The sequence below is a fragment of the Sorex araneus genome, chromosome X (assembly GCF_027595985.1).
Source record: "Sorex araneus isolate mSorAra2 chromosome X, mSorAra2.pri, whole genome shotgun sequence".
NCBI classification, from domain to species: Eukaryota; Metazoa; Chordata; class Mammalia; order Eulipotyphla; family Soricidae; genus Sorex; species Sorex araneus.
In genome coordinates, this window is record NC_073313.1 from 353385579 (window position 1) to 353409701 (window position 24123).

The 24123-nt window shown below is 39.1% G+C and overlaps 1 protein-coding gene across 1 annotated transcript; it reads right to left on the reverse strand.

Moving 5' to 3' along the window:
- Positions 1 to 18592: 18592 nt before the first annotated feature.
- RDH14 (retinol dehydrogenase 14) lies at positions 18593 to 24009 on the reverse strand. The gene is made up of 2 exons (XM_004609341.2): positions 23504 to 24009; positions 18593 to 19687 (listed from the first exon to the last, which is right to left on the reverse strand). The coding sequence occupies exons 1-2, from the start codon at positions 23894 to 23896 to the stop codon at positions 19070 to 19072; spliced, it is 1011 nt and encodes a 336-aa protein (XP_004609398.2). The 5' UTR covers positions 23897 to 24009; the 3' UTR covers positions 18593 to 19069.
- Between the last annotated feature and the right edge of the window lie 114 nt (positions 24010 to 24123).

Consider the following 24123-nt stretch of genomic DNA (forward strand, 5'->3'; position numbering starts at 1 on the left):
TCCCATTCTGTGGATAGTCTTTGGATTCTGGTCACTGTATCTTTTGCAGTGCAGAAGCTTTTTAGTTTAATGTAGTCCCATTTGTTGATCTCTGTTTTTACTTGATTGCTTAGTTCTGTAAGACTACACTTTTAATCCCCTGAATATTCTCTGTCATTAGGCAATGTGAAGGCTCCTCTTTTTATCACAAAATATACCAAAACAATTTTCATGAATTACATCTAAATAATGAAGTTTTATTTTAATTATAATTATTTTATGACAAAGACATCTTTAGGCTACATATATTATTGCTTTGGAATAGATAGGCTATATTGCAAATATCTAAAACTTAACTTTAGTTGTAAATGCAATTAATTTTCTTTGCTCTTTTAAAACATATATAAAGCTTATATATAACATATATAAAACATATATATATATATATATATATATATACATATCCTCTCCCCCATCAACCCATAAAGCACAATACATACACCAAAAGCATAAAGATCCCGTGCCAACCCTTCAGGTCAGGAAGAAGAGTAGTCCTACCACCTGGCAACTATGTCTTGATCACCACCATCTACCTCCTTTTTAGAGTTGTACCCCATCTTCCTTATGGAAATTTTCTAAGTTTGCTGTGCAGTTTCACCATTCGTCTATGTGTAGCAGATCATGGATGATTACGTAATATTGAAACTCCATCCATGGGGACGAGAGACTAGAGGGGTTAGTGCTTTCTCTCCTCAAATGGGAATGGGTGCACTACCTAATTTAAGCAAAATGATTTGCAAAAGTGATGGAATGGACATCTCCAGGAACATGCATTCTTGGGAAACTATCAGCTGCCCCATGAAGTGGTAAAAATGCAAAGGCCATAACAAAAGCCCAAGCATCCTCAAAGAAAGGAATACAGACCCCAGCCAACATTCCTCCTCCTTCAGGGACCAGCTGATGGATGGCCAGGGTGACCATCCAACCTGTGAGTGAGCTATTTTGAACCTGGATCTTCCAGCCCAGGCAAGCTGCCCAAGGCTGAGCTTGCTACTGAATTTGTGGGGTCCAGTAGACTGTGGGAATTAAGAGATCTGTCTTAAGTTGGAGAAATCTTTTCTCCCATAGCATCTTTGGTTAGCTTCATGCCAGGGTGTTTTGGTTAACTTCATGCCAGGGGATTTTTGTTGTTGCTGCTGTTGCTTAGGGTTTTTGTTTTTTCTTTTTGCATCTTTTTTCATTTAATACATGAATACACATCTGGTGACTGGAGATCCTCCACAGTACCTGTGCCCATGAAAAAACTAGAGAAGTTAAGGTGGAGGCCGGATAAAGTGGGCGAAATCAGGTGGGTGCCTAAAAACCATCCCTAGGGAATGGGGGAAGCAGAAGGCTGGGCTTTATATATCCTTATTATATGCCGGCTCCATTGTTCTTTCAGACTTTACTGATACAACACAAATTCAAGGACAATATTATTAGTAAGTTGAAGATTGAGATTGGAAGGCTTTAAATCCCAAACATTTGGGGTAGTGGAGGGTAGAGAGATAATACAGTAAGTAGGCATTTGCCTTGTACATGTCTGTCCTAGTTTTGAAGCAACCCCGGCATCTCAGAGCACTGGCAGGAGTGATGCCTGAGCACAGAGTCAGGAAAAAGCTCTGAAAACAGCTGGATATGGCCTAACAACAAAAGAAACAAAACTTCTCCCCACTCAAAATAAGGACCTCAAAATGAATCCCTCTTCCCAACACAAGGTCCATTGCAATGAGGTCGTTGTACACTCATGAAATTATTTTGGATTCAGTTGCTGCTGTGAGCAGGACAGATAAGCTACTCTGTGCAGCCCAACATGACATCACAGACTCATGAGTAAAATCTGTTTGCTTTTATTTTTAGCAAGTAGAAGTTTTAGAAGTCACTGTCCCTGTCATCCCATTGCTCATCGATTTGTTCGAGCGGGCACCAGTAACGTCTCTCATTGAGAGACTTATTGTTACTGTTTTTGGCATATCCAATACACACGGGTAGCTTGCCAGGCTCTGCCGCAAGGGCTAGATACTCTTGGTAGCTTGCCGGGCTCTCCGAGAGGGGCGGAGGAATCTAACACTGGTCCACTGTGAAAGACGAAAGCCCAACGGCTGTGCTATCGCTACAGCCCTTAAGCAAGTAAATTCTAGATTTGCTTTGCTTCATTTATTTTTTATCTTTCAGAGTGAAATGATGTAAAAAAGTTTTAAAAGTGTCAATAGTTTGGTGATAGATAGAAAGCAGAATATATATAACTTTAGGAAGATCATTACTGAAAGCAAGAAAAACCTTAATTGCCAACAAGTGTTTTAAGGGCAGACAGGTAGAGCTATTATTTACACATACTTTACATGAGGCAGGCAAATTTTATAAGCCTTTTTAAAGAATCAACACTGTTGATCCTCTTTATGATGCTTGCTTTCTTTCTGGTCATTTATATTCTTAAATTTTTCATTGAGTTCATCTTGCTGTACTATGTATTAACTTCTAAATATAAGGCACAACTCATTGATTTCTCACTGTTTTCTATTTCTGGCACTTTTGTGCCTATCGTTGCTTTTAATATATTTAATTTTTGAGCCACCAATGATTTAGAAGTATACTTTTTTTTTTCAAACACAGCTAATATTATTAATTACTTGTATCTACCCATGGTTAAGATATACATTTCATGAAACCATAAAACCATGATATGTGTTGAAAAAAATTCATATCCCAAAATAAATTCACTTTTTGAAAATCCCTGCATATGTTAAAAGTTGATGTGCTCTTGAGGACATTTTCTATGTTTGATCACTTTGTTAGTTATATTGCTGTCTAAATCTATATATTCTCTGACTTTTGTTAAAATTTGTCAGTCATAAACAGAAAGAGATGTGTCAAACACTCTGAAACTCCTACAATTGCAGTAGGCACAATAATTCCTCTTGTTTGTTGCTTTGCTTATTTGACAGCACCATGATTTTAAAATTTGTTTCATGAAATTTTTTTTGAAATTTACAACTTTTAGGTGAATTAAAACTCATCATAAGATGGCATTCTTTATCAATAGGCATTCTGGAGGATTTATAGTATTTTCTATTTTGCTAAGGTACAGCGAAATTTGTTACTTTTTCATTTATCTTATTTTCAACATTATTTAAGTTGTTTTTTAGTAAAAAGCAAACATTTTTCTTTTTGAAAATGATTGTATTTTCAATAACAATAGTTATGTCCAATATTTCATTGGATATATTGCATTGGGTAAAATGTTGCATTGTCAGTAACAATATACTTATACCCAATATACTGACCTTTGTTTTATATATTGAAAGTTACTTCTATTTCTTTTCATTGCTTGGTTTAAATTTATCAAATTATTTTATGTGTTAGATTAGTCCCACATTTTCTGGTTTTTCCTCTAATTTCCTATATTCTTCCACAGATTTTTTTCAACAGATTTTTTTTTTTCTTTTTGCGTCACACCTGGTGATGCACAGGGGTCACTCCTGGCTCTGCACTCAGGAATTACCCCTGGCGGTGCTCAGGGGACCATATGGGATGCTAGGTATCGAACCCAGGTCAGTTGCCACGTGCAAGGCAAACACCCTACCCGCTGTGCTATTGCTCCAGCCCCCAGAATTTTTATTTCTTTAGGAACTAAGACTTTTAAAATACCAATGCTTATATTATCAAATGAACCTTTTATTTAACAAATTTAAATACCAAACTTTATTTTCAATCATTCCCAGAGAAAAAACTCTAATTCAAATTACCCCTTCTTGATTTATATCTAAATATTATCAAGTGTATAGTGTATTATTAAATAATTTTGCTTAATATATGTTAATGTAATTATTTTTAATATAAATAATTGTTAGTTACATTTACCAAATATTTTCTTTAGCCTTTATATTTCTCTGTATCTTAAAACCTCTCCCTGAAATTATTTCATGCCTGTGAATCCCAGTGACCTTTTGTGTCATGCAGTGGTGGCCATTGATACTTTGTTTTTAATATATATATGTTTATATGTATATATATGTATATGTATATATTCACTTTAGATTGACTATAGAATTGTTGACTGGCAGTTACAACTATCTTCTTCCTTGGATACACTGTTACTAGTGAGAAGATACAATTGACCCTCAATTAATTCTTTTTCTTTCTTTTTGGTGGTAAAGGGACTTCCCAAGTGATACTTAGCAGGTCTAGGGAAGTTGAGGATTTTCCAGTTATCCTCAGCCAATCACACCCATGGGTCAATGAGAGGGTCTGGAGATGTGCTGCTGTTCAGGCCGTGTGATGCTAGAGATTCCTGCCATGTGGTGCCAGGGTACCATGTGGTGCAGTTATGCACTTTAGCCCCTGTACTATCTCTCCAGTCCCAACAGAAGCTGGTACCTCTCAAGCCACTCTCGAAGGTTGTTGTTCAGCCAGACCTGTGGTTTAATTTAAGGCCTGGAGATAGTGTACTCATCTTGGGGGTGCTAGGTGGTCACATCCAGTGATGTTTGGGGGACCATGTGTATATACCAGTACATGTGTCTTAACCACTATACTATCTGCTACATCAAATTGCCTCAATTTTAAAAGAAATCTGCTTTTCTCTAGATTTTCAGATCCTGCCTTTGAATTTTGTTTTCTGAAGTTCACTTATAATGTGTCCGTATGCATGCCTTCTATTAAAAAAAAACTACCTGTTTTGTGCATTTGACGAGATTTAACAAGTGTATCATAATCTGTAGCCACCTTTATAGTGTTATACAGAACAGTTTTCACTGACATAAAAATCCTGTGTTATATTTTTTTCATTCCTTTCTCTAATCCCTGAGAGGCAGTGGTTTTGTGTGTGTGTGTGTGTGTGTGTGTGTGTGTGTCTAGTTATTTTTTTAATGTTGAAAAGTTGGAATCATATGATTTACCTTTTCAAATGGACTTACTTAGCATTTAGTATTTAAGGTTCATTCAATTATTCTCAAAGATAATTCACTACTTCACTGTATCGCTGTCATCCCATTAATTGTCGATTTACTCAAGTGGGCACCAGTAACATCTCTATTCCTCCCCGCCCTGAGATTTTAGCAAGGCTTTTAGTTGAGCCTCTCCTTACTCAACTTTCCCCAAGACTAGCGTAACTAACCAAAATTGCCATTTCCAGAAGCCAACATTTCCTAATTATTTTTTTGGAAAAAGACATAAAATAATTTTTGTTGAAATAATAGAAAAATCATGTGTTATAAATTACATAGTAAAATAAGTTAATTGCAAGCAGGAAAATAAAGTATTTGGAAGTTTTAATTATTAGACTTTCACTAATAGGATATGTGTAATTTCTGAATTCTCAATATATGATGAAAGCTAAACTGTTGTGTTTCAAAATAAATGGGTGAATTTACTATAAAGTACAGTAATATGGTTCTTTTGATCATTGTTTTATGATTTAACTCAGACATATTCATTGTGCAATTTCTCCAAATGCATGAAAAATAACATATATTTCTCTGGCAGGAAACCAACACTTTGAATCAGACACCAGGTTATTTAATCACCCTGATAAATAATTTACATTTGTGGATATTATGCAGAAACCATTTCAATTAACTTGTGTTGACAGGGAGACTAAATATAGTAGTAAATGAGAAAAGAACTTAACATTCTTTACCTATTTGGCAGAAAAAAAATCTCAAAATATTATCCACCATAGAAATAAATATACTAAAGTTAAGGATTGGTACCAATGATAAGTATGAGTATTAAATTTTACTTTATTTTTACAAAGTTAAAAAATCTCATATTTTTACTTTAGAGAAAAATTTACTTTTCCTCATACATAATCCTTTATTTCACAAACTAAGCATCTATATTGAGGGAGGCTTAAAATATAAAAAAAAAATTTAATTCTAGGGTCATTATGTATTCAGCAACTCAGGTTTTCTGAATAATATTTCCCCCTTTGTTTAAATTAGCAATAAGTATTGAAATGATATATGAAAGATCATAAATTAGTTGTCTTTATTCTTCTAGAATAATTTTCTCTAGTGAGTATAATCACATCTCATTTATTCTGTTAATTATGACCTGTGGGTCTAGGAAGTTATAAGAATGTGACCTTAATTTAAAACATTTAAAAATCCTCCTATATTTTCATAGTTATCTTAACTATGGGGACCAGGAAGATATTTCAACTGGTACAGTGCATGCCTGGTTTATGTAAGGGCCTTGAGTTCAATCCCCAGTATGTAAGGGCCTTGAGTTCAGTCCCCAGAACTACATGGACTCCAGAGCACTGCAGGGAGTGGCCCTGGTGGTCTTCAAGCGCTACCAAGCCTAGCCCAGGCACAGAATCATTGCTACAGCAGCCAAGCATCTCTGGGGATGGCAGTGAAAATACAATTACAAGACAGAGTAAACACTTACTGGTGATGGCAGAACGAACTGTGTTTGCTTTAAGTCATATATAATCCACTGAAGGCATGCTGTTTATCAGGGTATGAAGGAATAGGTAAACCATAATTCTACTGAAACTTCCAGGGTTCTTACTTGAAAGATCAAATTTCATGGACCAGAGAGATGATCTGATGAGCTGAATGAAAGCTTTTGTGCTCTGGAGACCCGAGTTCAAAACCTGCCCCTGCCCCACGCAAAATTAAAATTCTTTAACCAGTGCGCCTTCTTTGTAGATATTCTAAGTTCCCTCATTTGAATCCCCAATTGTTAGAGTAAATAAATAAAATTCTAAAATACTTGGGCCTTTCATGCCCAACATTGTTTTAAATAAACACATACTAGGAATTCAGGATGATATTCATAGACTGGTAGGGTCCTCATCTCTTTTCTAAAGCTGAATTTGTCCTTTTTTTTAAATTTATTTTATTGAATCACCATGTGGAAAGTTACAAAGTTTTCAGGCTTATGTCTCAGTTATACAATGCTCAAACACCCATCCCTTCACCAGTGCCCATATTCTACCACCAATAAAAACAAAAACAAAACAAAGAACAAAAACAAAAAAAAACAGTATACATTCCACCCCTCACCCCCCCTAGACCCCCCCCGGTTGACTGATAATTTCACTTTCTTTTCTCTTTACCTTGATTACATTCCAGATTTCAACACCAAACTCACTATTGTTGTTGGAGTTTCAACACAGACTCACTATTTTTGTTGGAATTTATCCCCCAAGAATACAGCTCTATTGACAAGGAAATATTTGATAATAAGTTTTCCACTGATGAGAATGAAGAGATAAAAAGTCCGCGGCCACGCGGTTTACAATTTCTGTATTACAGCAATTAAGTCCAGGGAGATGTAAGTTGGAAAATGAATCATTTCCCTTCCTGGAACAGCATGTAGCAAAAGCTTAGTTCACAGTCTCCACACATGGTTGCAAGCACTCGCTGGAACCCCAAGTCCTAAAGCTGTCTCTGGTTCCTGCTCGTTCCACATCCACGCGGCTGTGCAAAGGCATGGACACCCGGGGCCGAATCTCGGCCAAGAGCCCGAGCTCCGGCCCCGGCCCGAGACTCTGAATTTGTCCTTAAGGGTGATAAAAGTTACACCTTCCAATCCAGCTCAATTCCTAGTAATGGTAGCAGTCACCTTAGCTTCAAGTAAGTAAAAAATGAACATTTTTTTGTGAAAAGTTGATAGGATGCAGAAAATATTTAACTACAATGCCTGCATTCTGACAATTCATGCCTACCCTTGGAGCCCCCTCTTGCTTTTATCTAATTTGATAACATAGAAATATTATTAGGGTATCCATATTTTGGGGTTCACTTCTATTTTGTTTTTTGGGTCACACCCAGCAGTGCTCAGGGCTTTCTCCTGCCTTTGTATTCAGGGATCACCTGTAGCAAGACTTAGATAACTGATGTGGTGCCAGGGATTGAACCTGGGGTGGCTGCATGCAAGGACAGCACTTTACCCACTCCACTAGCCTCCAGCTCAAGTATCTAGAGGGTTTGTATTGTAAATGTCCTTCTAATCCACTTACACTATTCAAAAGACCTATTTGGGATTACCCATCACCAGTTGCTCTACGATCATAATCAAATTGCTGGTAGAAGCAAGCCTTGTATTTTTTTTTCTAAATGGAAAAAAGTTGTGAGAATGTTCAGCAGAAATCCCACATTCGGTAAAGTTTTATTCTCTCAACTGTGAAATCTTTCCAACTATGAATAATAAGTTATTCTACCTCTACCTGAGTCCTTTGTGTGACCAATTCATTTGACTTAGGCAGATGGAGGCAGATTGTTTCCTGAGTCATACTAGTAATAATTTGGTGATGTTTTAAAAGCATAAAAAGTGCCACTCAGAAGGCAGCAGAGTCTCTAAAAACAGAGCACATTCTTACACAACCCACTTCAAGAGCCATGTCTGTCAAGAGTGTAAATCTCCTGCTTATGGATTCACTTAATACAGATACCACTGCAAATGTAACCAAACATTCAACCTCAACAGTAACTTCCTCTGCTCTGATTCTATAATAACAAATCAAGATTCTGATTATAATTTAGTTCCCTAAATGGATTTCCTTACTGGGATACATGTGCTGCCCAAAGAGAGAGGTTTCCAGTTTCTTTTTAGTGGTTTCTCTTTGTCAAAGGACATTCTAATAAAGTCAAATATCTCAAGTTGTTAAGAGCCAAACATTCAACTAGTATAATTTCACCAACAAAATGCTCTACATAATGCCTCTCTTTTGTCGACCTCTTCTTTCTGTGATACTCAATTTTCTTGTCTCTATCTTCTATATATGATGTTGCCTGCTCATTTGCAAGATGCTTTTGTTGGCACAGGTCCATCCCAGGGAGGCTGAAGACGTACGGGAGGACCCAGGTAGTTTTTTGCTCACCTTTGAGCTTTCAGGAAGGATAAGGATTGAGGTGCAGGGAGTTCCTATTCTTTACAGGCAATTATACTGCTAATCGCACCAAAAGCAGTTTGGGGGTTACACCTATATTCACTTGCTCTCTGTGGCCTAGGTATTAGCCTTTGCCCATAAAACTTAGGTTGGAATGAGATTTAACTCTTTACGGTTCAGACAAAGATATAAAAATGACATCTACCTGAAAGATCTTCTGTCAGAGGAAGAATTGAAGGACAAGACAACATGTAGATAACATTGGAAAGTTTATTAAAGAGAGTAAAATGCCAGATGAGAGTATGGGTGTGGGACTGTTCTAGAGAGAGCTGTGCACTGACTTTTGCAACAAGATTAATTTTTTTCCCTCAATTTTTATTGAGAAACTGTGATTTCAATACCGTTAACATTCAAATTTCCTGTGATGCTCTAATACCACAGCCAACACCAGAATGTCAGCTTTCCTCCTCCGGTGTTCCAAGACGCTTTCCCATGCACTCCACACCTGCCCTCTCCCTGGCAAACTCAGTTCTGTGGTCCAGCTCTCAGGTTCTGTTGCCTTCGGCCATTTGTCATTAGTTTCTTTGCATCCCGCATATGAGAGATGATTCTGTATTTGTGCCTCTCTGACAGACTTCACTCAGCATGATACCTTCTAGTTCCATCCACAGGACAAGAGTTTTAAGCAGTGAGTTAACTAAGGCAGAAGAATATAAATAAAGGGTTGGATTTGAATAGCATGATGATAGGGTGGCACCAAAGTCGCACATGTAACTTGATCAAATACTCAGGTAACATGGATTATTAGCATGTAATTTTTCTGACAAGGGGTGCATAATGGATTATGGACTCAATGAGAAAACATAAATAGGGTCGGGGCTAGAGAGATAGTACAGTAGGGAGGACACTTGCCTTTAACGTGGCCAATTTGGCCAATCCCATCTGGTTTGCCAAGTTCTGCCAGCGGTGACTCCTGAGCACAAAGCCAGGAGAAAGCCCTAAGCACAGTTGGGTGTGGCCTCCCAGGCAAGAAAAGGAAAAATAGAAGAGTCAGAGTTTTGTGCTTGGAGCATATTCCGGTAACTGGTTAGCCATGGTTATCTAAAATGATCACTTTATCAGGAAGTTGGTAAACTCAAGACTATTTGACTTGGTGGTCAAAGTCCCTTGATTTTTCTTCAGACACTGATATAGTTCTTATTATTTCTTAGAGTAGCTTTGCATACTACCTTTCCTATATCGCTTTATGTTTACTTTTTTTGTTTGTTTCTGCTCTGGGCAGTAATCTGATAGTCTTTCTGGGAAACAACCCCGTGTTAGATGTTTTAAGAGAGAATACAGTAGTCACCCATAAAATAATGTGCAGTTCTCTAAGAGTGGGCTAGCTTAAAATAACAGGAATGGCCCTTATGTAGGACAGGGAATGCTGAACTAAAACAGACACCAGCACAACTAGGATTCAGGGAATGAAAACTAGAAGCCAGGTGCCTCTTGCAACACAACCTCCTTTCAACACCTAGTCACACAGAAGTGGAGCATCTACTTCAATTAGTTAAGCAAAGAAAATTTAAAGATAGAAAATCCTTGTGTGGGCTGGAGCGATAGTACAGCAGGTAGGGTGTTTGCCTTGCAAACCCGGGTTTGATCCCTAGCATCCCATATGGTTCCCTGAGCACTGCCAGGAGGAATTTTTGAGTGCAAAGCCAGGCATAACCCCTGTGCATTGCCGAATGTGACCCAAAAAGAAAAAAAAAAACCCTAGCACCCAATAACCTTTCTTGCAACATCAGGATGACCTTTGTTTAAGAAATCTCAATTCTGGGGCTGGAGCGATAGCACAGCAGATAGGGCATTTGCCTTGCATGTGGCCAACTCGGGTTTGATTCCCAGCATCCCATTTGGTCCCCTGAGCACCACCAAGAATAATTCCTGAGTGCATGAGCCAGGAGTAACTGCTGTGCATCGCCAGTGTGACCCCCCCTCCCCGGCCAAAAAAAAAAATCTCTATTCTAATGTTGGCTCAAAGGGCTGGACCACATATTTGTGTGAGAAAGCCCTCGTTTCCATGGTGCTCTGAGCCACACTGGAAATGCTCTATGTATCAAAACCGGAGTGACTCCAGATCCAAGAACAGACTGGAATCTCATTCTACGGATTTTATTTATTAGAAACTGATTTTCAACAAGAATGTAGTCAAAGGAGTTCACCTTTTTTTTTTTTTTAGCTCTCCCATCTATATGGTTTTTTAAAAAAACAATCTTATGTCTTATATTTGGAAGACATTCAAAAATTACTACATAAGATACATATTCATGGGGATAAAAGCTCGGTAGATGATATAGTAGAAAAAGAAGATGAAGTGCTAATGAACTTAGGTCAAGATATTGTAAATTCTATTAACCTTTGTATATTAGTATAAAATGAATGTAAGTTATGATTTCCAATCTTTCTCATGGCCTCTTGCTAATGTGTTATCTTTTCATATGCAATGTGTTTATTATTTAGTAGTTTCTTTTTTCACACAGTGAGGGAAGACAAATACCCACTGAAGAGAACATACTCTTTGACTTCTTCCATCTCATCCTTATTCTGAGATATATTGATTCTCAAATCTGCCTTTTTTACTAACTAAGTGCTCTTTTAAGCATTTGTTAATGCTTTCAAATGACCTTCAAAGCATTCAAATACAATTACCTTTCCCTTTTCCATCTCACAGAGAATTGTAAAACATATTCTCTGTGACAAACAGCATTCAGAGTAGAATGATATATGCAAATAAAAGTCATTCCCACCCTGTTCCAGAAGGCTTTGCTGACTTCTGCAGTACCCCACCCCCCATCTCCCTTATCTATAGGATGGCTCTAGAGAGCTTTGTGTGAGCTTTTTCAAGTTCAGCCAAGCCAGCTGCATGATCAACACAAAGACAATAGCCCCCACACACAGGGCTACATGGATTAAAGAACCCCATCCATCAGTAAATCTGCCAGATGGCAGTGGAAGAAAGCTTGTAACTCTCTCACTTTCATTTCAACAGCAGCAAACAATGTTCAATGTTTAAAATAAACTCTTCCAGATGAGCTAAAGATAAACTCTGAGGTGGGTGGACTTGAGCTTGCTATGCTACAGCTCTGAAGTATTTGATTACATTAACACAAAACCCCTGGGTAGAACCTGCTTCTGTCAACAGAATGCTTAGGCTGGAACACCTACTACATGAAGCCATTTCCTGTACTTTCATGAGTTAGTGGCAGAAACTTGCTTTGCTTTTATACAAACTAATATGGATTATATATTTCTTCATGTTCAGCATTTCCCCAAATCTTGTGTGCATCTTTCAAGTATACCTCAAATGCCAACACTATCTATAATTTCTCATCTCAATGTATTCAGGAGACACCAATCTCCTGAATACAACTTAGTTCAATCATCTGTTCGCACAGTAGCAGAAAATGGTGCTATTAGAATTTAGAACCACTTAATTCGATAAATATCTGGATAGCTATCTATAATTTTTATGGGATATACAAAAATAAATGATTGCATGAATATATGAATAAACAGTAAAAGACAAACATCTGAGTATTCCCTTAACTCATAACTTATAAAGGAAATTTAGTAACTTCTTTATTATCTTAAATATATTTTAATACCTGAACTTAGGCCGAAACAAGTATAAAATATGTAGCATGGTAATTTCTAAAGATAAAAAATAACAGTACAATTGGTAGGGTTTTGAATGAAACAGAGAAGCAAATATAGCATTGGCCAGGAAAATAAATTCTAGTGCAAAAACACTCAGGACTAAATATATTAATCAATTCAGTATACTGCGATATTTTAAGAAAGGATGTATTTCCACATTTAGGTTAGGAATCTTCAAAAAAAAAGAATTCACTGTTCTAAACACATTTATTACTAACCACCCCAGTGGAAATATTTACTGCTAGTTCTATTTTATACAATAGCCCTTCGCTATAGAATTAATGTGATTAAAAACATCATTAATATGAATTATATGTCCCATGAAATTGCTATTTGAACTAACCATTATACCATTACACCTATCTTGTTAGAAAGCCAAGGCATTAAAAGCATTTTTGCCCAAAGAGAAGTTCACTTGGAATTCTATCCTCTTATATTATGTTCACTTAGTCTGATTTCTAGCTTTTTTGTCTTTAAAATGCAGACAAAGTTGAAACTTACTTGCAAAGCACTGAATTAGATACTTTTCAGATTTTTATATTTGAGTTTTAGTATTTGAAAGACTTTCAACATTTCACAGAAAGTTCCTAATGATTTACTTTCAGTTTTAGAAAGCACTGTTTGTTTTTCAAAGAAATGCTCTTTATTTTTGTACTTGTATTTCACTGATTTGTATGATTAATAACTTATAATTAATAAATACAATAATTTACATTTACACATAAGTTTGGTTTTCTTTGTCTATGTTGTCAGAGCTTAGAATAGTGCATAGTATAGAATATGCATTTTACAATTTTTTTAAATGAAATTCACAACCTACTCTTCCTAAGGATGTACTAAAACTGGTGAGAGCAGGAGCGACAGGAGTGTATTAGAAAGGTGCCTGTCAGTCTCTGCTGGTATATTTTACTGAAAAAAAAAAAAAAACTCAAATTATTGCAGCAAATCCTTCAGGTGATGGTTGGCTAAGAGTCCTTTCACTGTACTTCAACTAAACGTGTAGGATAGCAAAAACGTGTCCTTATGTTCTGCATAAAAACCAAGTGCTCCATCTAATTTTTCTCTAGGAACAGATTACCTTCAGCCATGTTAACCTGTAACTAATTTAACTCCCCATTGTCCAGAGAATTGCTGTGAAACATCTGACGCTGTCTGTGGGGGCTGAGCTCCTGAAGGGTGATTAGTAACAGTCCCCTCTACAGTGTTCCTAGGACATTTGGAATCAATTAAATATTCAAATACAGATTCTCTCAGATCTCTGGCCAGGCTCAGCAGTTTTGTGAGGGGAGGCAGTTCAAGGCAGATTGACTGTTATTCCTCACACCAGAATCGATAGTTGGAGAGAGGTTTTTAAAAAATACACTCTCTAGAGTTCCTTGGGTCTACAGGCAAATTCACCATTTATGGTTAGAGATGATATCAAGAAACACCAGTTACCTTATTATGAAACAAAGTGGCTGTGAAACTTTGAATACAAACTGTCACACTTTAATACAAACAACTGGGCTTGGAGGACTGTCTCTTAAGTACAAACCTACATGAACTATAGATGTTTTTTACATTCTAAGGGAATAGATTTTTTAAACATGTAACATATATTCTAGTAATCTTAAATATTTATAAGCTTTTTAAGAAATCATCTCATCATGGTTTAGAATTTTGTTTCCATTGTCTGCACTCACCCTAAGCATTATCATTACCTATTACTATTCACATGTATAGTAGGTAAGTTGGGAAGAGAAACAAAGATACACATATGACAGGTATTTTGCTAAATGCTTTACATGTTCTTGTTCATTTATTTGCTGAGCAAAAATGCTTGGCATGTTCTTGATCATTTATTCGCTGAGCAATACTTCTGAATTGCTCACTCAGTAACAGCCCTGGCAAAACAGAGGCTCAGAGATGGTAAGAATTATTTTAGGGTCACAGAGGCAATTAAATAGTGGCACTATTAATCAAATCCGAAGTGGTAGTGTGTTTAAGCAGTAAAATCCCTTTTTCAACTAAATACTACTTAGTAGCGCACCACATAAAATTGTTTCTCTGAGAAAAAATGAGATAGAAGATCTAGAAATGTCTTGATTTCTTCTCAATGCTGCTTGAAAAAAAAGTTACCATTTTATTTTATTTTATTTATTTTTTTGCTTGTTAGGTCACACCCAGAAGTTATTATTTTAAAAGATAAAAATAATAACCAAGATAGGAAAGGGGAGCCGCAACTCAATTATTTCATTATCTTCTACCCCATTACTCACTCTTCTCTAATATTTATTACGATAAAAGGTATCAAAGAAACAATGGTTTTTCACTTCTTTCCCTAGTGAAAAGGTAAGAATAGTCAACAAAGAAGGTGGAGGGAAACACAGAACTAAAATAATCTTCAAAATTCATACATATAACATTTATAACGATAGTTATAAATCCTTAAGATTCCATCAAATATTTGGTGGCAAGGACATCTTCCAAATGGCAGTTCATTTCCCCCCAATATTTGGTGTTTCTAGATGAGTCTGTAGTTTTCCATCATGATCAATTAATATATCCTATTTTTTTATGGTGCCACAAAAACAAAAACTCTGCAGAGCTCAACTTTTACAAAAGATCCAGATATCTTGAAAAGCATCAGGTATAAAAATGTAGCCAGAAAAGATGGTATTAAATAAAAAGAAAAAAAATGTAAAAGGGTTCTTTCTTAATGAAGTCAAGGTGTAGGACAGATTTATTAGTTTCCATTTTTTCGAGTTACATTCTGATGTATTTCCTGCCCATATTTTTAAGTTCAGCAGGTCTCTTTGTAGGATTAGTTTTTGAAAAATAAATTTCAAAGGATATGATGCAGTTATACCCACCCCACCTGCAAAGACACACCAGTGTTGATACAAACATTAAGTGTCTCATATTCATGGCCTTATAATCTAACAGAAAACAGGTCTTTTGTATGGTCTGCCAAGATCCTGCTATTCTCAAGATAACTGATTTGGTAACAAGATATTATATAGTCTTAAAATAATAATAATGATAACAACAACAACAACAACAACAATAATAATAATAACCAATCTTGCTTGGTTGTGGGGAGAGAGACTCTCCTTCACTGCTGGTGGGAATGCCAACTGGTTCAGCCCTTTTGGAAAACAGTATGGGCGATTCTCAAAAAATCAAAAATTGAGCTCCCATTTGACCCAGTAATACCACTTCTGGGAATATATCCCGGAGAGGCAAAAAAGTATAGTAGAAATGACATCTGCACTTGTATGTTCATTGCTGCACTGTTTACAATAGCCAACATCTGGAAAAAACCCGAGTCCCCAAGAACAGATGACTGGCTAAAGAAACTTTGGTATGTCTACACAATGGAATACTATGCAACTATTAGAAAAGATGAAATCATGAAATTTTCATATAAGTGCATCAACATGGAAAGTAACATGTTAAGTGAAATGAGTCAGAAAGAAAGGGATAGACATAGAAAGATTGCATCCATCTGTGGAATATAAAGTAACAGAATAGGAGACTAACACCCAAGAATTGTAGAAATAAGGACCAGGAGGTTTGCCCCATGGTTTGGAAGCCGGCCTCACATTGGGGGGAGGAGACAGCTCAGATAAAGAAGGGAACACCAAGGAAAGGGTGTTCGGAGGACCCGCTCGTTTGGGAGATGTGTGCCGAATGTAGACTATAGATCAAATACAAAGGCACTCAATGCCTCTATTGCAAACTACAACACCCAAAAGGAGAGAGAACAAAAGGGAATGCCCTACTACAGAGGCAGGCTGGGGTGGTGGGTGATGAAGTGGTGGTGGTGGGAGGGATTCTGGAATCATTGGTGGCAGAGAATGGGCACTGGTGAAGGATGGGTACTCAATCATTGTATGGCTGAAACACAAACACGAAAATTTGTAATTATGTAACTGTACCCCATGGTGATTCATTAATAAAATAATAATAATAATAACCAATCAAGGATTTCCCCCTATCAAAATAGTCACTGAGTATACCTCATTCTATTTCTTTACTGTCATAATAATTTTCCAAGTGTTAATAGATGGCTAAAGTAAAATTCACTGAACAGTTCTGGTACCCTCACACAGAGACACTGTATTTTCGTTCAAATATATTTAGGGACATCAATCATGCATTATTTATATTTCACTCAAACATCATTATTCATTGTTTACTATGTCAGGAATTATACTTGATTCTTGAGGAAGAAAAGTATTAAAAAGATAATCAGAGGATAAGATGTGTGCTCAAACTGGACTTTTGAACCAATAATTAGTGCATTAAACTAGAAAAAACTCTCAAGGTCAGTGGAAATACAGTAGAAATAGAATTCATTCCGCTTAAAGTAGAAAAAAAAACACTGGAAATGTTAAAGGTAACATTCTTTTTTATTATAAATAGTGAAAAAGAGTGTTCCAAGCTGAAAGGAAAATAGCAAGAAGGTTCAGAGGCAAATGATTGAATAAGTAGGCTGTTTTGAGACTACGTTGTACAATGAATTGACTAAAGATGTGCTGAGTGCTCTTCGACCTCAGAATGCCTGCAAATCAGCTGTTATAGCTTAAATAGTGCACTAGTGGTTTTCAGCCTTCCTACACCAGTGGACCAGCACTGGTTCTACCAGTGGTTGAAGAATGCTTGTCACTAGACATTAATGTCTAGATATTTGTGGTTCCTGAAATTAATACCAAATAAGACCAGAAATAGTTTTCAAATTTTAAGTACTCAATAACTATGTATATTCAGTTTACCATATTGAACATTACAGAGAGGAGTAAGTTCCTTCATCGTGTACAAAGTTCTGTTGGACAAAGACTGAGTATCAGAGTAAAGGTAAAACTGTGGCCACTTCTATAAACTACCATAATTCACAGTCTCATAAGTATTAACCTGGGATGGTCTCCACCTTAAAACATTTGCTCAGACCTATTTTATCCAACCAGATTTTACCTTTCAGTGAGACTCCTGTTGAACAATTCTATAATGTGAAAAAAAAAAAAGAGTGAAAACTTACTGTTGAGAATTTGGAAACCAGCACAGGTGTTTCTGTTCTGATTTTCTATTCTAGGTCTGTAGCCAGTTGTGCTTAGGGGAACGTGTGGGGTGCCTGGGATCAAGTCCAGGTCAGCTGCAGCAAGGCAGCTGACCCACTGTAGTACTTCTTGGAGTCCTCACAACATAGTTTTTTAACCCGAGCTATGACAAAGTGACACAATTGGATTTGAGAAACATTTTCTCTTAAAGTAGTGGATAATGTGGCCTAGCAATACCTTAAAAGCCCAAAAATTCTACTCAGAAAAGACAGCTGCTCTCCTATGTTAATCACAACTCCAAAACCTAGAAATAAACCAAGCGTCTAAGAAATGATGACTGAATAAAAAAATTGTGGTACATATACAGAATGGAATACTACTTGGATATGAAACAAAATCATACAATTTTGTATGGATGGAACTACAGAGCAGCATGCTGAATAAAATTAGTCAGAAAAAAAGAGGGAAAAATACAGAATGTTCACTCTCATATGTGATATATAAAGAGACATTGCAAGGGAATATTTAAAAATGCACAAAGGTAATAGAACCTGAGAGATGGTCTGAAGAACTGAGCCTGAGGGCACTGGGGTGGGTAGGATAGAGGATGGGAGAACTAAACAATGGTGGTGGAGAGAAGTGGACCCTCTGGTGGAGGGTGTGGTGTTTGAACGCTGTACCCGTGAAACCTTACCGATAATAGGATTGGAGATCATGGTGCTTTAAAAATAAAATAAAATAAAATAAAATAAAATAAGGCAGTGGTTACAATACGTAGGAAAATTCAAGGCATGCCAAGATCAGTAGAGCCTAATGAGATGAAAGGAAAATTTCCGTTTCTGAAGAAATGCAAATTGAAAGTTTGTATCAAAATATTTATTCCAGGTAAGATCTGAGCGCAGGTACATGAAGCATATTATTTCCACACTAATAAAAATACTAACACTTTGGCCATGAAACTCAAAGGTACATGAAAAACTCAAGGTATCTGTTTTAAGTCAATAACTCCTTTAATATTTATAACCCATGCTTGTTCACTTACAGTTTTAAATTATACTTATTGTTCATATTTACTGCATATATAAGTACATATTTTGATATATCGCCTCAAAAAATAAACATTTGGAAAATTCCAAATATGCACACATCTCAGTTCTTGGCAGTACTATTATTAAACCAAAATTATTTTCAAGTAGCAAGTGCTCAAACCACACCACCATTCCTGATTACTGATATAACTGACATCCAGTTTTTTTTTTTTTTTGCTTTTTGGGTCACACCTGGCGATGCACAGGGGTTACTCCTGGCTCTGCACTCAGGAATTACCCCTGGCAGTGCTCAGGGGACCATATGGGATGCTGGGATTCGAACCCGGGTTGACCGCGTGCAAGGCAAACGCCCTACCCGCTGTGCTATCACTCCAGCCCCTGACATCCAGTTTTATAAGGTATTCTCTTAACTCCTTATCCTATTTCAGTAAGCCGACCATTACTTCACTGATATCCCAGAGTTTTCTAGCAACTAAATCGTCCATAGCTTTGGGCAATAGTTGTTCTTCTTTACAATCCCCAAAGTACTTCCCTGAAACACCTTCTACCTCAGGGGAAGAGGCCAAATAAACTGAAGTCTGGGCACCTTCAGCAGGAGTTTTGAAAAACGCCCATGACACTAAACTGAAAAGTGGCCTGGCCAACAGGGGAATGTGGATATGCCTCCCAAGGTTAGTCCTTACAATCCCGGGGTGTAATACATTGACAGTGACATTGGTGCCTTCTAGGCGGCGGGCGAGTTCTCTAGTAAAGAGAATATTAGCCAGTTTGCTCCGGCTGTAACAAAAGCTTTTATTGTAACTTTGCTCACTGTTCAAGTCTTCAAAGTTGATGTCTCCGTACTTGTAAAGCTTGGAAGAAACGACCACAATCCTGCTGGGAGCTGAACTTTTCAGGAGCCCAAGGAGTAGATTGGTGAGCAGGAAGTGTCCGAGATGGTTCACTCCAAACTGCATCTCAAACCCATCTTCAGTCTTCATATAAGGGCACTGGAAGACCCCTGCGTTATTAATCAAGACATCCAGTCTAGGCTCTTCCTAGAAATGCCAAAAGAAGAAGTGCATATGAACCACGGCTTTCACTGTAAGTAAAACTATGAAGAAAATTCTATGTTAATAAGATTCCATAAAATCCTGTATGATTTTCAACATGAGGATAAAAACAGGTTTGATGCCTACTAGGGGTCTCTTGCCTTAAGCTTTTCACGTTATCTCATTCACTTTTGACAACTAAAGGGTCTCCTAAGCGGCAAACAAGTCTTAGAATAAAATCTGATGCCAATGAAAATGTTTTAAGTTTTGTTTGGGGGCCACACGTGGTGATGCTGAGGGTGTACTCCTGACGTTTAGGTCAGTGAATACTCCTGGTAGGTTCAGGGGAAATGTATGGGATGCCAGGGGATTGAACCAATGTTATCAGCATGCAAAGTAAAAATCCTGCTGTATTTTCACTCTGGCCCAAAGCATGTTTGCATTTTTTTATTAATTTATATTTATTTATTTATTTTTTTGCCTTTTGCATCATATCCGGCAATGCACAGGGGCTACTCCTGGCTCTGCACTCAGGAATTACTCCTGGTGGTGTTCAGGGGACCATATGGGATGCTGGGAATCAAACCCGGGTTGGCTGAGTGCAAGGCAAACACCCTACCTGCTGTGCTATCGCTCCAGCCCATGTTTGCATTTTTAACTATGGTTAAATATCCAACTATAGTCTTTGTGAGCTAGAGTGGTGGAACTAGGACAGAAGACAGATAGGTCAGCACCGTGTACTCCCAGAGCTACTATTATCAGTGAGTTAGGATTGCATTTTTGCCTTGTAACATTCTACAGGTGAAGGGAACCACAGAGATAGAGCAGACTTCATTTCCTTAAACTTGGGGGCAAACAGCAATGAGGGTCAGGGATATCCCCTTCCACTGTCTCAGAATAAAGTTCTATTGTAAGTAATTTATTAGGCATTCTTCACTTCCCCCTGGATCTCTATTTCTTAGGGGTGTAGAGAAAAAAAAAGATGTAGTTTAGGCATTAAAGACATATGGATGGCCCACAATTAAACTTATTTGATGTCTCATTTCAACTTTCTCTGCCCTATCTGCCAAGTGAAAAGAAAAATGTGTTAAATTTCACAACTGTTATCAAAGCCTTCCTGTCAGAGGATTAACTATTTCTCATCAATTTGTCTCTAAGCACCTTTAGCTTTCCCAATAGTCAACTTCAAAAAGAAAGCAAGAGTTCACTTGTGGGGGAAAGAAAGGAGTGTTGTTCTTCACGAATCCTTGGAATAGTTTCCTGGATTAATCATTTTTGGAGCCATCATTCTTTGCTGGGCTGGTGTTATTTTAAGACATTATCATTTAGTATTTTTACTATTTTTAAAATTGTAGGAGATAAATGACATAAATGTCAAGAATACCAACTGTGGGAAATTTACAATTCCAACTTTTCTTTGTAAATAGTTTATAATCACTAAATCCAGAACTCTGGGAAGGAACTTAATATATACAAGCAAGAGTAACATAATTCTCTCCACATTTCCTTTCTTTCTAATTGATTTTGCCTCCTGGAGTTAAGGGAGCAAAATATCACAGGTACCAGGAATGAGAAGTATACTCTATACCTTTTCGTTTTAGTGAATAAGAAAATATTCTTTTAATGGTTCCAACATTGCATGTTACCATTTGGTCTTAACCTAGATCACTTGATAATAAAATACTAGCCAAAAGAAACAACAAAAACTTCCCTAAACCTGCAATAGTAGTCAAGCTGTGCACTTAAACGCTCTTCAGCATTACCACGGAACATTCAGGCTATGAAGCATTACAAATTGTCCAGGGAACGCCTCCCTCCTGGCATTCTTGCATAGCTCAAACACTAAGGCTACTAACTTCTGGATTGCGGTGGGAGCTGTCACAATGTCATCATTCTACTGTGCTGCCAAATACATATACTTATGCTTTTTCAAGCTTGAATTTTTGTCAGTTTCTGTAATAAGGTACAAGTACAATGTTAAAATTCAATGTGGAACAAGACAGGAAGAAATGATTCCAGGTTGAGCAGTTGGTGCAGTGATCAACAGGTGCACAGTTCCCACTTGCAATCATGGTTACCGAAAAGTGACCTTGAAATTATTTTGGCCAATGGGCATCAAGAAAAACAAAAAAACAATAAAACTGGGAAACACTGCTCTAGACCCCAGCTTCTTAAACAAGTAAAATTTTTGTTTCCAAGTAAATTCATTTTGTAATCACTAATCGTATGACCTGTATATCTATTTTATACACCTTGGTTGGGGGTTTCACAAAAATTTCTCCAGCAAAAAAAAGAGCCAGGAGAAAAAGAAGTTTAAGCAACTCTGCTCTAGATTCCTTTCTATAAAAGCACTTTTCCTAGGTCATGTCATCTTAAGTCTCTTTCCCTTTCTTACTGCAACTCCCCTCTACAAAACACCCTTCTATCTCAATCTAACAGAGGAAATCCACACTTCAGTGGAATATTTACTATCTGCCTAGAAACATCCTCCATCTTCCTGGCAGACAGACTCACTAGAGAAAACGGTTAGGCTGGGGGAAGGGCTCATCTCTAGCTGCCTTAGAGGGCAGGAGAGGATGCTTGGCTCCCAGGGTTAACTGTGAAGATTTGGTTTTCTTTTAGCTTTTAGGTTTTGGTTTATGTGCCAAACCCATGGTGTTCAGGGTGCTCACTCCTGGCAGGGCCATATAGGGTGCAGGAGATTGAACCCCTGCCCTGGGCCCCTGCATGGAAAGCACCCGACCCACAGTACTATTGCTTTGGCCTCATTTAACAGCTTTCAAGAGAGTACTCGAGAGAACGGAGATTGTTCAGCACTCAGGGGTGCATGGCCTGAGCTAAATTTGAAGTCCAGAACTACAGGATACTCAAGCACAACTACCCCCCCCCCCACATCCCCCAGGACCCCAGCAACTAGGCCTGGGATCCCAGCCATCAGGCAACCAGGCAGCTCCTTCATCCGAGGGACCTAGAACCTAAGTGCCCCGAAGGAACCCCTCATCCCCTCTGCCCTCCTGCCTAGGAGAGTCTGGGAAGCCTCCCCTCATTTAATGTATTCATTTATTTTAGTAATTTTAGTACTGAACAGATAGTCTCTCTCAGTCCCTGTTCAGAGCACATGACCACCTAACAGGGCCTCGGACCTGAGAACCAGCATCTGAGGATGGCCGAAAACTACATTTCTAATCACACAAGGAAAAAAGTGAGGTGGAGGGGGGACCTCAATCAATCATTTCTGTCAGGCTCCTCATGGCTCACAGCTTCCGATACATGCTCTGCCAGCGGGCGTGGGTGCAGAGGGACCTTGGGCAACTAAGAGAAAGAATGCAGGGGCTGCAGCGACAGCACAGTGGGGAGGGCAGTTTGCCTTGCATTGCTGCGGCTGACCCGGGTTCGATTCCCAGCATCCCATATGGTCCCTTGAGCATCGCCAGGGGTAATTCCTGAGTGCAGAACCAGGTGTGACCCAAAAAGCAAAAAAAAAAAAAAAGAAAAAGAAAAACAAAAGAAAAGAAAAGAAAACTAAAGCAGACACGGAGGATGAATGCAGACACCCCCTCCAGTGCTGGCGCGGCTAGTTCCTCCGCGTGTCCCCAACCCCCTAGGACGGGGACAGTTATCTTCCCCCCTCCCCCCCAAGCCTGCGAAAACGCTTCGCCTGGTTTCGACAGAGACCTTCTACTCGCAGGCTCGGTCCTTCCCAAGGTCACAGCGCGCTGGGACTCGGGGCGGCCCCGTCCCCGCCCGCCCCGCCGCCCGCGCCGCCGCCGTCCCCGCCCGCCGGGGTCTCCGGGACCAGCAGCCCCCGGGAGAGTCCCACACCTGGAGCATCTCCTGACAGAAGGCGCGCACGGAGCGCAGCGACGCGAGGTCCAGCTCCTTGACCACCAGCTCGCCGGGCCCGCCGGGCTCGGGGCCGCCAGCGGGGTCCCCGGGCGGCCGGAGCTCGCGTCGCAGCTCCCCGGCCGCCGCCTCGGCGCGCGCGCGGTCCCGGCAGCCCATGATGACCCGCGCGCCCAGGCGCAGCAGCTCGGCGGCCGTGGCGCGGCCCAGGCCGCTGTTGGCCCCCGTGATCAGCACCGTCTTGCCGTGCATGAGGCCCGAGTCCCCGCCTCCGTGCAACCGCGGCCCGCCCGAGCCCGCGAAGCGCCGGGCCGCCAGCCACAGCGCCCCACCCACCGCGGCCAAGAGCGCCGCCACGGTAGCCACGGCCATGGCGGGCCGGGGCAAAGGGCCGAGCGGCGCCAGCGCTCGCTCGACTTCCGGCGCCGCGGCGAGCCCGAGCAGGGGTGGCTTATTCGCGAGGAACTCTGGGGCGCGGCCGGTCGTTTCCCCACCTCACCCCCACCCCCCCGCCGCTTAGGAGCACCGCCTCAGAGCCCGTGGGGCATGCTGGGACTTGTAGTTTTCCTACCGAGGCCACCCGCTAGGTTTGGGGCGTT

What these genes read in the sequence shown, in the direction of transcription:
- RDH14 (XM_004609341.2), bottom strand. Translation starts at nt 23,896, where the DNA reads ATGGCCGTGGCTACCGTGGCGGCGCTCTTGGCCGCGGTGGGTGGGGCG. An exon ending in TCTGTCAGGAGATGCTCCAG is followed by an intron (nt 19,688 to 23,503) that starts GTGTGGGACTCT and finishes TGGCATTTCTAG; the next exon opens with GAAGAGCCTAGACTGGATGT.